Raw genomic sequence first — 11,613 nt, forward strand, 5'->3', positions numbered from 1 at the left:
TGTGTAGACAAAGTTTGATATTGGAACAGAAAGAACGTAAGAAAGTGTTTTTTACAAATTAGAAATATGTATGTTTTTGTTTTTATAATCGCGTATATTTTCACTTTTTTTTTTGTTATCTTAAAAGAGATAATATTAAAAAGCCACTCTAATGAGATTTAATTGTTTCTTGGTTAACAAAAACTATTAATTGTTTATATTCTATTTATTATTATTTACGCGACGTCATACTGTACGCGTACGCAATACGACTGGATTCGTTGCTGCAACATAACATAGCAAATTATGCGGTATCAGAAGTAACGAGTAACGTAACGATAGTAACGAGTACTAATTGTTATAGTAACGAATACATACGGGTACACATTTTTTTGTTACTTTTAAACCTCTAGTAGGCACTACCGTTTTTATTTCCGAATCGCTAGGACAGTTTTCTTGTAACTTTTGTTTCAGTCAGTTGTTGGGGTATTTGTCCGGGAAAGGGGTGGTGATGGTTTGAGTTTAATCCCAAATTTATTTTCTAAAAAAGTTGACAGGTTTCTTTAAATGAAAAAGTATAGTTTTACAGCGACTATTTCGTTTGAGGCGTACGTGCGTTGCCGCAGCCGCACTCCTGCTATTTTGTAAGGAATTAAATCGTCGCGCTACACTAGCACCACCTGTTAACATCATCTCGAACCAACATGGCAGACAGCCCGCGTCGGCAATAGATAGCAGGACAATGCTGCGTCGGCCGCGGGCTGAGATGCTATACTTATGTGGCGTGGTAGGGTATTCTGGTTATTTTGACGCAATCGGTGATCGCATCCGTACTTATGGGGTATCGTTTTAAAGAGAATTCACACATCTGCTCACAGAAATTAAGATTTCGTTAATATAACCTGTTATTTTCCAATTATACAGGTTTAAACACAATTTTTATGCTATTTTCGGTTAATTTTTATTTTTTGGGGGCCAAAATTTGTCCAATTTGGTTATAGCGAGGACACGGTTATAGCGAGGATGAAACCCGGAACCGTGACACCTCGCTATAACGGGACTCTAGTGTATTTTAAACAACCTGACTACATTCTTCTACATAAAATACGTTAATTATCGCTCCGAATTACTGTGTTCAAACGGGCTTTACGTGGCCAGATGTAGTGATCACGCTCAGCCTTTTTAGTAAATGACTGAATATTCGTTTTTTCGAAGTGTTAGTATTCGAAATCGAATCGAATATGAATAATAAACTATTCGTCTTGATATTCGAAAATTCAAATATTCGCACAGGCCTATGACATTTGCTCATGTCAGATTCAAGTGGCTTGGGTTCGCATTAGAGTTGGTTTTTCTATTTAAAGTTGAAAAAAGGTTTTTGTTTAAGGAATTATTAATATAGATTGTTTGGCGTGCTCTTGTATACTCCACCTTTTTTTAAATAAACGTACTTTCCATGAACGAGTTTTGTTTTTATGAATAACTTTACCTACAAAAATTTTTTTTTCTCATAATAGTCGCATCCCTACTTTTCAAACTTGATTTTAGAATAAAATGTGCAACGATTATACGAGAAAACACGGTAAATAAATTCTAAAGTTTACTAGGCTTTTATTTTTTACTTATTCTATTACCTTAAAATTTTGTAATTTTTTTATGGTTAGTAAGTAAATCAAATTAAATACACTACAACCTGGTTATAACATTCCTGTTTGTAACATTTTCCCGCCTGTAACACCATAATTTCATGGTCCCGTCATTTCTCCATTTATCACAATGCTTAACAATATTACAATTTCTACATTCCCGTCTTTAACATTCAAATTTGCTTTGATAACTGCCACAATTTTCAGTATCCCTTCCTTCAAAGTCATAATTTAGAGCGAAACCATAGCTATAAAATACAGCACACATATACAAACATCAGAAGTTTACATTTGTGTAGTTCACCATAGACGTGGTACACACGCACTCCACAACTTGCACCGGATTGACTGTCAATATGGCGTCCTGTTCGCGCTCTTTAGCCTATAACTTGTACCGTTATACTTATGATGCACATTTTGTGCACTGATACATCATCGGAAACAGTGCTACTGTATTCTATAGTGCTGGTTTTTATTTCAAAGTTTTAACACCTTGAGATGGTTAAATGTTCTATGGATATATTCACGGCTTTTGTTTGTGGTTAACCTTTACCGTAATTATTTTTTTTCACTTATTATAGTCACGGTCGTATTTAATTAAAATATGCCGTATTTAAATTTTTTCAGGTTATTGTACGGCTATGATGGCTGATGTGATAAATATATGCGAAAATCATATTCTGTAGCTGGAAAAATTCAGTTAATTAACCAAGTGAACAGGAACCCCAACAAAATGCATGTTGCAATTGCAAAAGAGTTGAATATTTCTGTTTCGACTCTGAACTGTATCGTACAAAACATTTTTGTTTAGCATATTTGGTATTATGCTATTATCTAGGGCTGGGCGATTAATCGAAAATTACGATTTCGATTCGATTCCGTAAATAATCAAAATCGTTTCTTCTTTAAAATTAAGATTCGAAAAATTCGAACTTTGTCTAGGTCATTTGCATGGTGACAATTTCCACACATTCCGTTAAATTGCACATAAACTTTGTATGTACGTAAATCCTCAACGAATATTCCATTTAGCGACGTTCTTCATATCTACGAACTTTGGTTCTGCCAAACACTCATGATTCATAAGCAATATTTACCTCCAATCCTCTAAATAACAACACTCATTTTGTTCAAAATGGGGAAAAAAAAATCTTTATTACAAACGGCCGGGAAACACATTAATTATGCAATTGAAAAGTCCACGACCCAATCGTCCAATAAGTTTCATTTCTGGGCTGTGAATATAACCTCAATCACCGAAAGCGGTAAATAAACACTACCTTAGCTTCATAGATATGATACCGACGTGCACGCAACACTTCCACAAAATGGCTGCCGAATTGTCTGCAACTTGAGCGCTAATGGTGGCAGACTTCAGTACCACGGCTTGGACATAAAACAGTCTGATTCTTCCATCGAAGCTGTGCAGTTGTTGCACTATACAGTGGAATCTCAGTACTAAGTACTTACAGGACCTCAAGTTTTTGTACTTAGTACTGAAAGTACTTAGTACTGAAACATACATACATATCATCTTTACAAAGAGAAAAAAAAAAATTAAAAAATACAAAAATAGCGATATTGTAAGATACATTATTTTTTAGCCAACATCTGACTTCAGTTTAAACATTGGTGTGTATGTATAATTTAAGTTTAGTTACTTTTAAAAAATGTGTTATTTCAGTTTGTTTTTGAGCTTGAATGATGCTCTGTTGAACTAAATGTTCTATCTCATATTATGTCTTCGCAACTGCGACTTGCTTTTTTCCTTTGTCTAGTTCTCTGAGTATTTCCACTTTTTCCTTAAGCGTGAATTGCTTTCGTTTCTTTTTATCTCCATTTATCTCATTTTGCAGCACAAATACAATGCGGTGTCTAAATAACGTAACCTGAAAATAAACTCAACAATAACAATAAAATATCTCGGCACAGACGTCAAACAGTATATTAGCGTAGCATAACACTATTGTCTAAATAATTAATACTACTCTCAAAATTCCATGTTTCGATGTATCGAATGGTGTTGTGTTGCTCACGTCGCATACTACGTATGGTATAATCTATGGTAGTGCGCGCAACTGTTTGTAACTTTGTTTTCAGGGTTTAGAGGTTAGATAATACGTTGTGGTGGTATTTGTGTATGTTTGTTCTACAACATTAATCATTTAGCTGGAAATTTATTTACCAGTTTAAGTAAATTTTGGTGTAGTAATGCCACGCTACGAGTAGAATTTATACGTTATAGTGAAAATATGATACTTTAAACTGAAACCATTTTGCATGGTGAAGATACGATTTTTGGCGGGGACTTAAAAAAAATACGTTAAAGTGAAATATACTTTATAATGAGGTACGTTGTACCGGTATTCTACTGTATCTGTGATAACCACTTTGTTTTGATTCTGGATTCCGCTTTTATACGTTTTTTTTAAAGGCCCTGTCACACTGTCAAATTTTAGCTTCCAACACCTTCCAATATGTTGGATCCAATATCTTTGAGGGTTGTGACGTCACGTTAAACGTCACTATCGCAGCCATGTTTATTTGAGAGATTGAATGTCTAGAGTTTCCTTCAAATATTTTACGTATAGGACTGGTTCTAAAATATGTTGGATGTTGGATGGGATCAGCCAATCAGAGTTATCTAAAATAAAGCGGCCGCTTTTGTTTCCGTTTCCGAAGTGTAATAGTTTAAATATCAGCAATGGTGAATGGGAAATAAATGCAGTAATTGAATTAATACTATTTTATTTCCTGCTGGAATATGTAATTGTTATTGTATATTTTCCTCCAATTGAATCTGAATGTACGGAAGTGCAGGTTAATATATTTGACTAAAAGAAGTTACTGTAGTTTTGGAATATTATGGTCCTTAAACAAGAAAACATCTTATATTCAACTTACGATCATTATTTGACTGCTATACCAGTTCTGCTTATGTTCAGGTATTGTTGATACACTAAATTAAAACAGCAAGCATTGCGTACAAAATGTGCCATCAGGAATGAGGTATCAAAACTAGGATATGCATTTCGGAACTTTTACCTGCAAATCCAAATTAATAACACCTAAAATAAATTTTAAAATATTTCAATTCAGACACTTAATGTAACTAAAATTATTTTGGCTTACCCAATCAATCTTTCTTATAAGTCATTGTTCTCCTTATTTCACAATAGCTGCTACTCTGTAAGTATTGTCTGGAATTTTCTGGAATATAGACTCACAATTTCCTGACAATATAGATGGTACTGACTTATGTTAAAGCAGCATCTCTGAGTAAGCATGTAGCTCTGGTGATTTGCAAGAAAGGCCTAGAAATATAAATTCTGCCTACGTGTTCAATTATTATTATTTAAGTTTTGAAAGTAATACCATTTTTCGTGAATGTAAATATTTGTGTAGCAGATCCTTGTCAGTAAGCCTATACTTCCCAGGCTGTACGAAACAAGCATACCTGGTATAATATCTCGTTAAAAAATTATTTTAAAAAGATAATGTGACTGAGGTGAAGTTAGCTTAAAGGCTCAGGTTGAGGTTTGTAACAGTAAATACACGTTTAATTCAAAATAAAACAAAATTGCCAATTTCTAAACATAGCAAAAATTAACACATTCACTTTAAAGTATAGGAACAATTTTGATGAAATACAAGTGAAAGTGTCCATACAACAGCAGCTAGTTGGGTGAGAAAATAAGCGGGAATGAGAAGGGATATGCCTACTTGCAAATTTACATTTAATTATATGTTTTATTCTTACTAAACATACCTTTAAATATTTTTTTTTGAAGAGCACTATAAATTGCACTACAAATTTCAGGTAAAAATTTTGAGATGGTGTTGTGTGGAATACTTGTAGAGAACATAAGGGACTTAAATGATTCCCCTGTCGCCAAAAATCTTAATGTAACTGCCAGCCTCTGCTTTGCTGGTATAGACTGGCACAAATGAGTATCCTTCTTTGCAATGCGAGACTCCACAACTGAAAGAAGAAGATCAAAACTTTCAGAATCCATTATTACATAGTTCGGAAATGAATCGGCATCTTCGTATCGAAGTTCATGACAAAAAGGGGTAAAACACCATTTGTTTGCCGGGAAAGTATCCACTGTCTCGTCCACCATCTGCGTTTCCTTTTCTTAGATTTCTCTTCTAGTTTACTGAGACTTGCTACAATTGCAATTACAGCTACAGCTTTTGAAACACTTTGATGCTCTTAATGCAGGCATTGCAAACACCTGGAAAACGTAAATTTTAAACTGTGTATGATCACAATATACCTAAATTGGAATATAACCTACTTAAAAAAGCCCGCGTTCCTTGACCCAAAATTTGTTTTTGATTCTAAATACTGTCATTTACAGTTCTCTACAGAATGTTTGGTAAAACGAGCTCACTCAAAGAAAATTGATAGTGTGAAATGACTTCAAATATATTTTACATTGCTCGTCAAATAATATTGAATACAATATATTTGAAGACGTATTTCATCCGAAATCACCCTTCAAATTTTGTTGTCCAATTTATTGGATACAATATATTTGACAGTGTGACAGGGCCTTAAGTGAGGAAGTTTGATAGCTACACATGTGGTAGTTGTGTTCTTTTTCTTTGTCTTAACATATATGCCTTCACTGCAGTATCACAGATGCCGACGACATTAATGGAAAATGCAAGAGCTTTAGTACTGTGGAAATGAGAAATGATCCATCATGTTTATTTTATTTTGTCACGTCCAATACCGTGTTGAGTTTCTCGTGTGAAAACAATCTGTGCTGATTTTAGAAATGAGTGAAAACGTGAAAGGTGCATTTAAAGGTTGTTTACCTTATGCATTTGCTCTAGAATTAAAGAATCGAATCGAAATCGAAATTTCAATTTTTTACAGTAATTTGAATCGGAATCGAACCAAAATTAAATCTGTGGAATCGCCCAGCCCTACTATTATCTATAAATAAAATTAACCAATTTTCCACTCTATTGCTGTACTTAGTGTATTACTCCTGTACTTTGTGTTATTTACCTATAGTCTTTAATTTAATCAATCCACGCGTAATTTACATATACAAAATGAAGATGTAATTTTATGATTTCCTGCTTATAACCATTTTTTTAAGTTGGTCCCTTGGAGAATGTTATAACAGGGTTGTACTGTACATATCATGTAGTGATATGAAAAACTTATTAACGAAATTACTAAAGATTTATTTTTGCTCTATTTAGAGACCCTAAAATATGTTGAAATAAATTTGCGGAAAACTATTAAATTTGCCATTAAATGTTTTTTTTTGTAAAATGTATCTACATTTTTGTGGAACGTTTAAGTTACGCACTAAACAGTTGTTGATAGTTGATAGTGCCACTTCTAAAAATTGTCACATGAATGGTATAGAACTTGATTACAGGAAACAAATTTCCTTAACAAGGTATTTAGATACATTTGGAACGTAGTACCGTGTTTTCTCGCATAAGTTGCACTTTTTATTCTAAAATCAAGTTTGAAAAGTAGGGGTGCGATGATTATGTGGAAAAAATTTTTTTGTTAGATAAAGTTACTCATAAAAACCAAACAGATTCATGGAGAAAGTACGTGTATTTAAAACGTGAAGTATAAAAGAGCACGCCAAACAATTTAAATTAATAAGTCATGCAACAAAAACCTTTCAACTTCAAATAAAAAAATAAAATCTGTGATCCAAATGCAAGCTGAACGAATGCGTAACTATCGCCGTATACACACCATCAAAGAGTGCGGGCGATCACATGTAGTTACTCGGCACTCGACAGAGAGAGCGCGCTTCATGCATTCGGCGAGATATTGATATTGGGCTACTTGTGCGCGCTCTATACGAAAAGCAACATAACCAAATCCTTCGACTTCGATTTTCCTTTTGACATTCCTTCGCACAATATAAGCTTCGCTTCGACTTCGCTTCTCAGTTAAAGAGACCTTCGCACATGCCTAGAGATAATAAAAAGTTACAAACATATACAATATCAAAATATATTATTAGTATAGTATTCCAGTTTGAATTGAAAGACAGGACAACGTCTGTCGGGTCAGCTAGTACTTTCAATAAAAATTAATAATTCAAGCAGAAACACAAGTAAAGATAACATTTTGTTGAAAGTAGTTCATCATTGATACTTTAGCAGATAAATTAAATTAATATTTTATCTTCAGAGTGTAATATGTTTTTTGTCTTCTTTAGGAATGTATTAAATATTTTGGTAATTCTGCAAGAAACAGGCTTTTTTGAAATAAGGGGAATAATAACTAACGTGAAAGGTTCGTTAGATTGTGTCTGCTACATTATGTATTACATATTATTTACGTACATATTAATTAGTATGCAAAATTATGTTTTAACTATGTATTACAGTTATATAGGAAGGTGGAGGCTGGATTTTCTTTATTTGAGAAGTATGCAAAATGGGTAAATAATTTGAAGGAAAAAAAAATGTCTGTAAATACGTAACTTTGGTGTTGTAGTCATGGGAAAGCAAGGGGGGAAATTTTGCTAAAGATTTGTGTGGACACCCTTTAAAGTACATGCCAGTTCCGTTCTGTGAGGAAAGTGGTGATGTGTAGGGGTATTGTGTTCTAGAGCCGTGGTAGGTTGGACTGCCTTGCAGCCAGATTCACTCGGTTCTCTGCTGTCATCTTGCCGAGGTTGACATGGTAATCGCAAGGTATTCGCGGGTTTGGCTGGATGTGAGGGATTCCGCTTGCATGGGATTAGCTGCAGGAGGCACAAATTACTAACCTTTAGTTTTGGTTAAGATGGTTCATACGTAACTAACTTTACAGGTTTCACATGGCAAAATCTGACATTGGAGTTTATACTTAGCACAAGAAAATTGCTTCGAAGCTGTGGTGATTGACTCCTGTGACTTAGTGTTGTGACGTTGATATATTTTATGTTCTTTTTGTTACGGAACTGTTATGGAAAACTAAAGATATTTATATTGCATACATCTCGAATTTTTAACTCGGAAGTAATATTAATTTTATTTACTTAATTTTCTATCGACTCTTACAACTGGATTTCTGCATACTTCATTTGAACACGGTACATTTTAAAGCTTTAGTAACTACTTTTGACATACCTAGCTTATGAGTGGAAATTGCCAATCTACTTAAAACCCTGCTATTGATGCAAAAAAATTGAACAAGTGATGTTCATATTAACTTGTCGTGATATATTTAGTTATTTTTGAGTTAATTGTACATAATTTTTTTTTTTTTCATTATTTTCATTTCTGTGCAAACTTTGATACAAATGTTGTAACCTATGTTAGTCACTGGTTGTGGAATAACTTTAAAACTTTTCTTGTTAGTTATTACTAAAATATACTGGGTTTAGGTCTAATGTAATTTTATTGATGTGTGAACATCTTGGCTCTGTACAGCATTTGGTAATGTAATTTTGTGAGTATGAAATGTAAATGTGTAACCACGGTGCTGAGTCAGCATGGAGGTCTTGTAAACTTCAGACGGTGTTCCCACGCGATTCATTTGTATGTGTGTTTATATGTATACAATTTTTATAAAAATATTGGTCACCCATCAAAGTACTGTACCAGCCATGTACAATGGTGGTTAATGTTGATAATAGTCCAAACTAAAGAATACGCCTTTACCCGCTCGGCCACTATGGCGTGGGAAAGAATAGTCTTACAAACTTACATGTATATATAATATAAGAATATCTCGGGTGGGGGGGGGGGGGGAGGTGACAGAGGACGGTCAAGTTAAATTTGTTTTGTTTTAAGCAATCCTCCCTACACCAGTGCACAAACTGCATCATAACTGTTCTGAAACTACCCAAAGTGCAACCAATATGCAGACTTTAGAGAAAAATTTAAAGATATAGGTAAAAAACAGCCTAACCTAGGTTGGGTTAGGTTATTACCATCTTGTTAAACAGAATTGTAGTTGTTTTAAAAAGATGAAATATTTTTACCTTTTTTTTCTCCCTAAAATGAATACTTTTTGTATATGTATCACATTATTTTAAGAATTTTACAATAAATTTTGTAAGTTTGGTTATTGAGGTTAGATGTTTATACATAACTGGTGATTACTAAAAGACTATCACATTTTTTTAATATGTAAATTAAATGTGACCAAATTTCAAATGTTTGGACCTCTTATTGTAAGTTTTATTAGGATTGCTCATGTTGACATGTAGGAAGTGCAAAACTATTCTCCTGCACAAATAATTCAATTTTCTCTGAATGAAATTAATTTCACAGGCTGACATGTTTAGTCAAATTACCAACTATGCATGAGGCCCCACTTAGGGTAATAAAATTTGTCAAAAAATTTAATTGGTTGAAAATTTGTGTGGTATGTTAGGAAGTTAATAAAATTACTAAAAGAATAGTGTCACAATTTTAATAATGACCCTAAAAAGCACTAATATTAAATAAGTTACACTGTGCTAGTAAATTTTTAAAATAAAGCAATTTTAGTATATGTACAAAGTTTGGTAAACATTTAACAGCAACACATGTGAAATAATAATAAAAATAAAAACTGGAGCACTGACTTGAGCAAATAGATAGTTTAATTTTATGCACTAAAACTAAATGCTTTGTTGGGAAGAACCATTTCAAATGTACCATACTTATTCATTCAAGCGTAAAAATTTGTTGAACTCTTGTGGTGGCAACTTCATCATAGAAGTAGAAACTAAATGCATGCTTCTGATTTCCTAAATCAGTTAGTGTGATGGATTAATCTAGTACCTTTGACAAAAATGTTGATTCATAAAATTAATTTGTAAATAATATTTGTTTTGTACATAGTTTGATTAAGAGTACTGTGCTGTGTAGATTGTGTGTGATGTAGCAGTGAATAATGCTGGAACTGTTATGTTGCAGGCAAGTAATATGGAAGGATTCAGCAGTGTGAATCACTTCAGCTCACAAGATGGAAGATGTTTTATTTCTTTATGGAATGTGATAAAACTTATTTGTGCTGAAAGCAGTTTCCTATGTGGAATGCAGTTAGTTCGTATTTTTCTCATGCAGATTTGAGTGTCCACCGCAGAACTGTTTTTTTTTCCCTTATGTATCGTAGAGTATAAAAGTGCATGCAGTGACCACTGGTGGTAGTTTAATAATAAATGGTGAAAAAAAGAAAAAAAAATATTTCAATATCTAAAAATTATATTTGTTGTGAAAAATGAAGTGATATTTTGCCAACTTAACATTTATGCTCATGCATGTGTTGAAAGTAATCAGCACAAGTAGTTTTCATTTGACTCTGACAAGTAATATTTGTGGTTTGTGGTACAATTTAAACAAGATTTATAGTGATTCTAATTTAATTTTTATTATTGAAGTGATTTTTACAAGTGTATTTTTCTTAGTTCCATTGCATGTTGAATGTCGAAATAGTTTTAATAAGTTACTATTAAAAAGAGTATTGATTTGGTTACTATGCTTAGCATTCATGTAAGAAGTGAGACTTGAATGAAAAATGTTATGAACTATTTGGAAAGACTTTGATATACTTGTGTTGCAGTATTGGTCTGGGACATAACTCAAGTAGATTGTGTTGAGCATTTTTGGAATAGTGCTGCTTCCATGTTGCATTTGATTTTTTTGTTAACTATAAACATTTTGTACACTGTCAATCATAAAGTAGCAATGGAAATATAAGTAGCAGCACTCTTTTTTTGCATTTATTTTCTGCTCCATGATGTTGCCAACATAACCTAGTGCCAAAATTTGAAGAATGATTTAAAATACATTCTTTTTGTATTTAAAAATAACTATAATTCTGTTTGTTTAGCTATTCCTTAAAAATTACAAAAAAAAAAAAATATTTTATTATTGAAGCTTCTGTAAAACAGTTTCGTAGTATTTAAAGAAGTTATCAAATTGTTTTAATTTTTTTATGTTTACTATAGTAAAAAATTTACGAATGTGTGATTAAGCTAGACAAATTACTAAAAGCCAGTTTTATGGGCCATTA

General features: G+C 32.9%; 1 protein-coding gene across 7 annotated transcripts in view; it reads left to right on the forward strand.

Annotated features, from left to right (window-relative positions):
• The window catches only part of LOC134532150 (protein LSM14 homolog B-like), a 42,740-nt gene extending 31,429 nt beyond the window's left edge, over nt 1-11,311 (forward strand). For 3 of the 7 annotated variants that reach the window (XM_063368542.1, XM_063368514.1, XM_063368559.1), the window contains exons 9-10: nt 8,234-8,318; nt 10,515-11,311. In XM_063368542.1, coding sequence (XP_063224612.1) covers nt 8,234-8,244 — 11 coding nt within the window. In that variant the 3' untranslated portion in view covers nt 8,245-8,318; nt 10,515-11,311. The remainder of the gene's footprint in view (nt 1-8,233; nt 8,319-10,514) is intronic. The other 4 variants (XM_063368549.1, XM_063368533.1, XM_063368579.1 and 1 more) reach the window with 2 other exon arrangements.
• The last annotated feature ends 302 nt before the right edge of the window (nt 11,312-11,613 follow it).

This window comes from Bacillus rossius, chromosome 1, assembly GCF_032445375.1.
Source record: "Bacillus rossius redtenbacheri isolate Brsri chromosome 1, Brsri_v3, whole genome shotgun sequence".
In the NCBI taxonomy this organism is placed as follows: Eukaryota; Metazoa; Arthropoda; class Insecta; order Phasmatodea; family Bacillidae; genus Bacillus; species Bacillus rossius.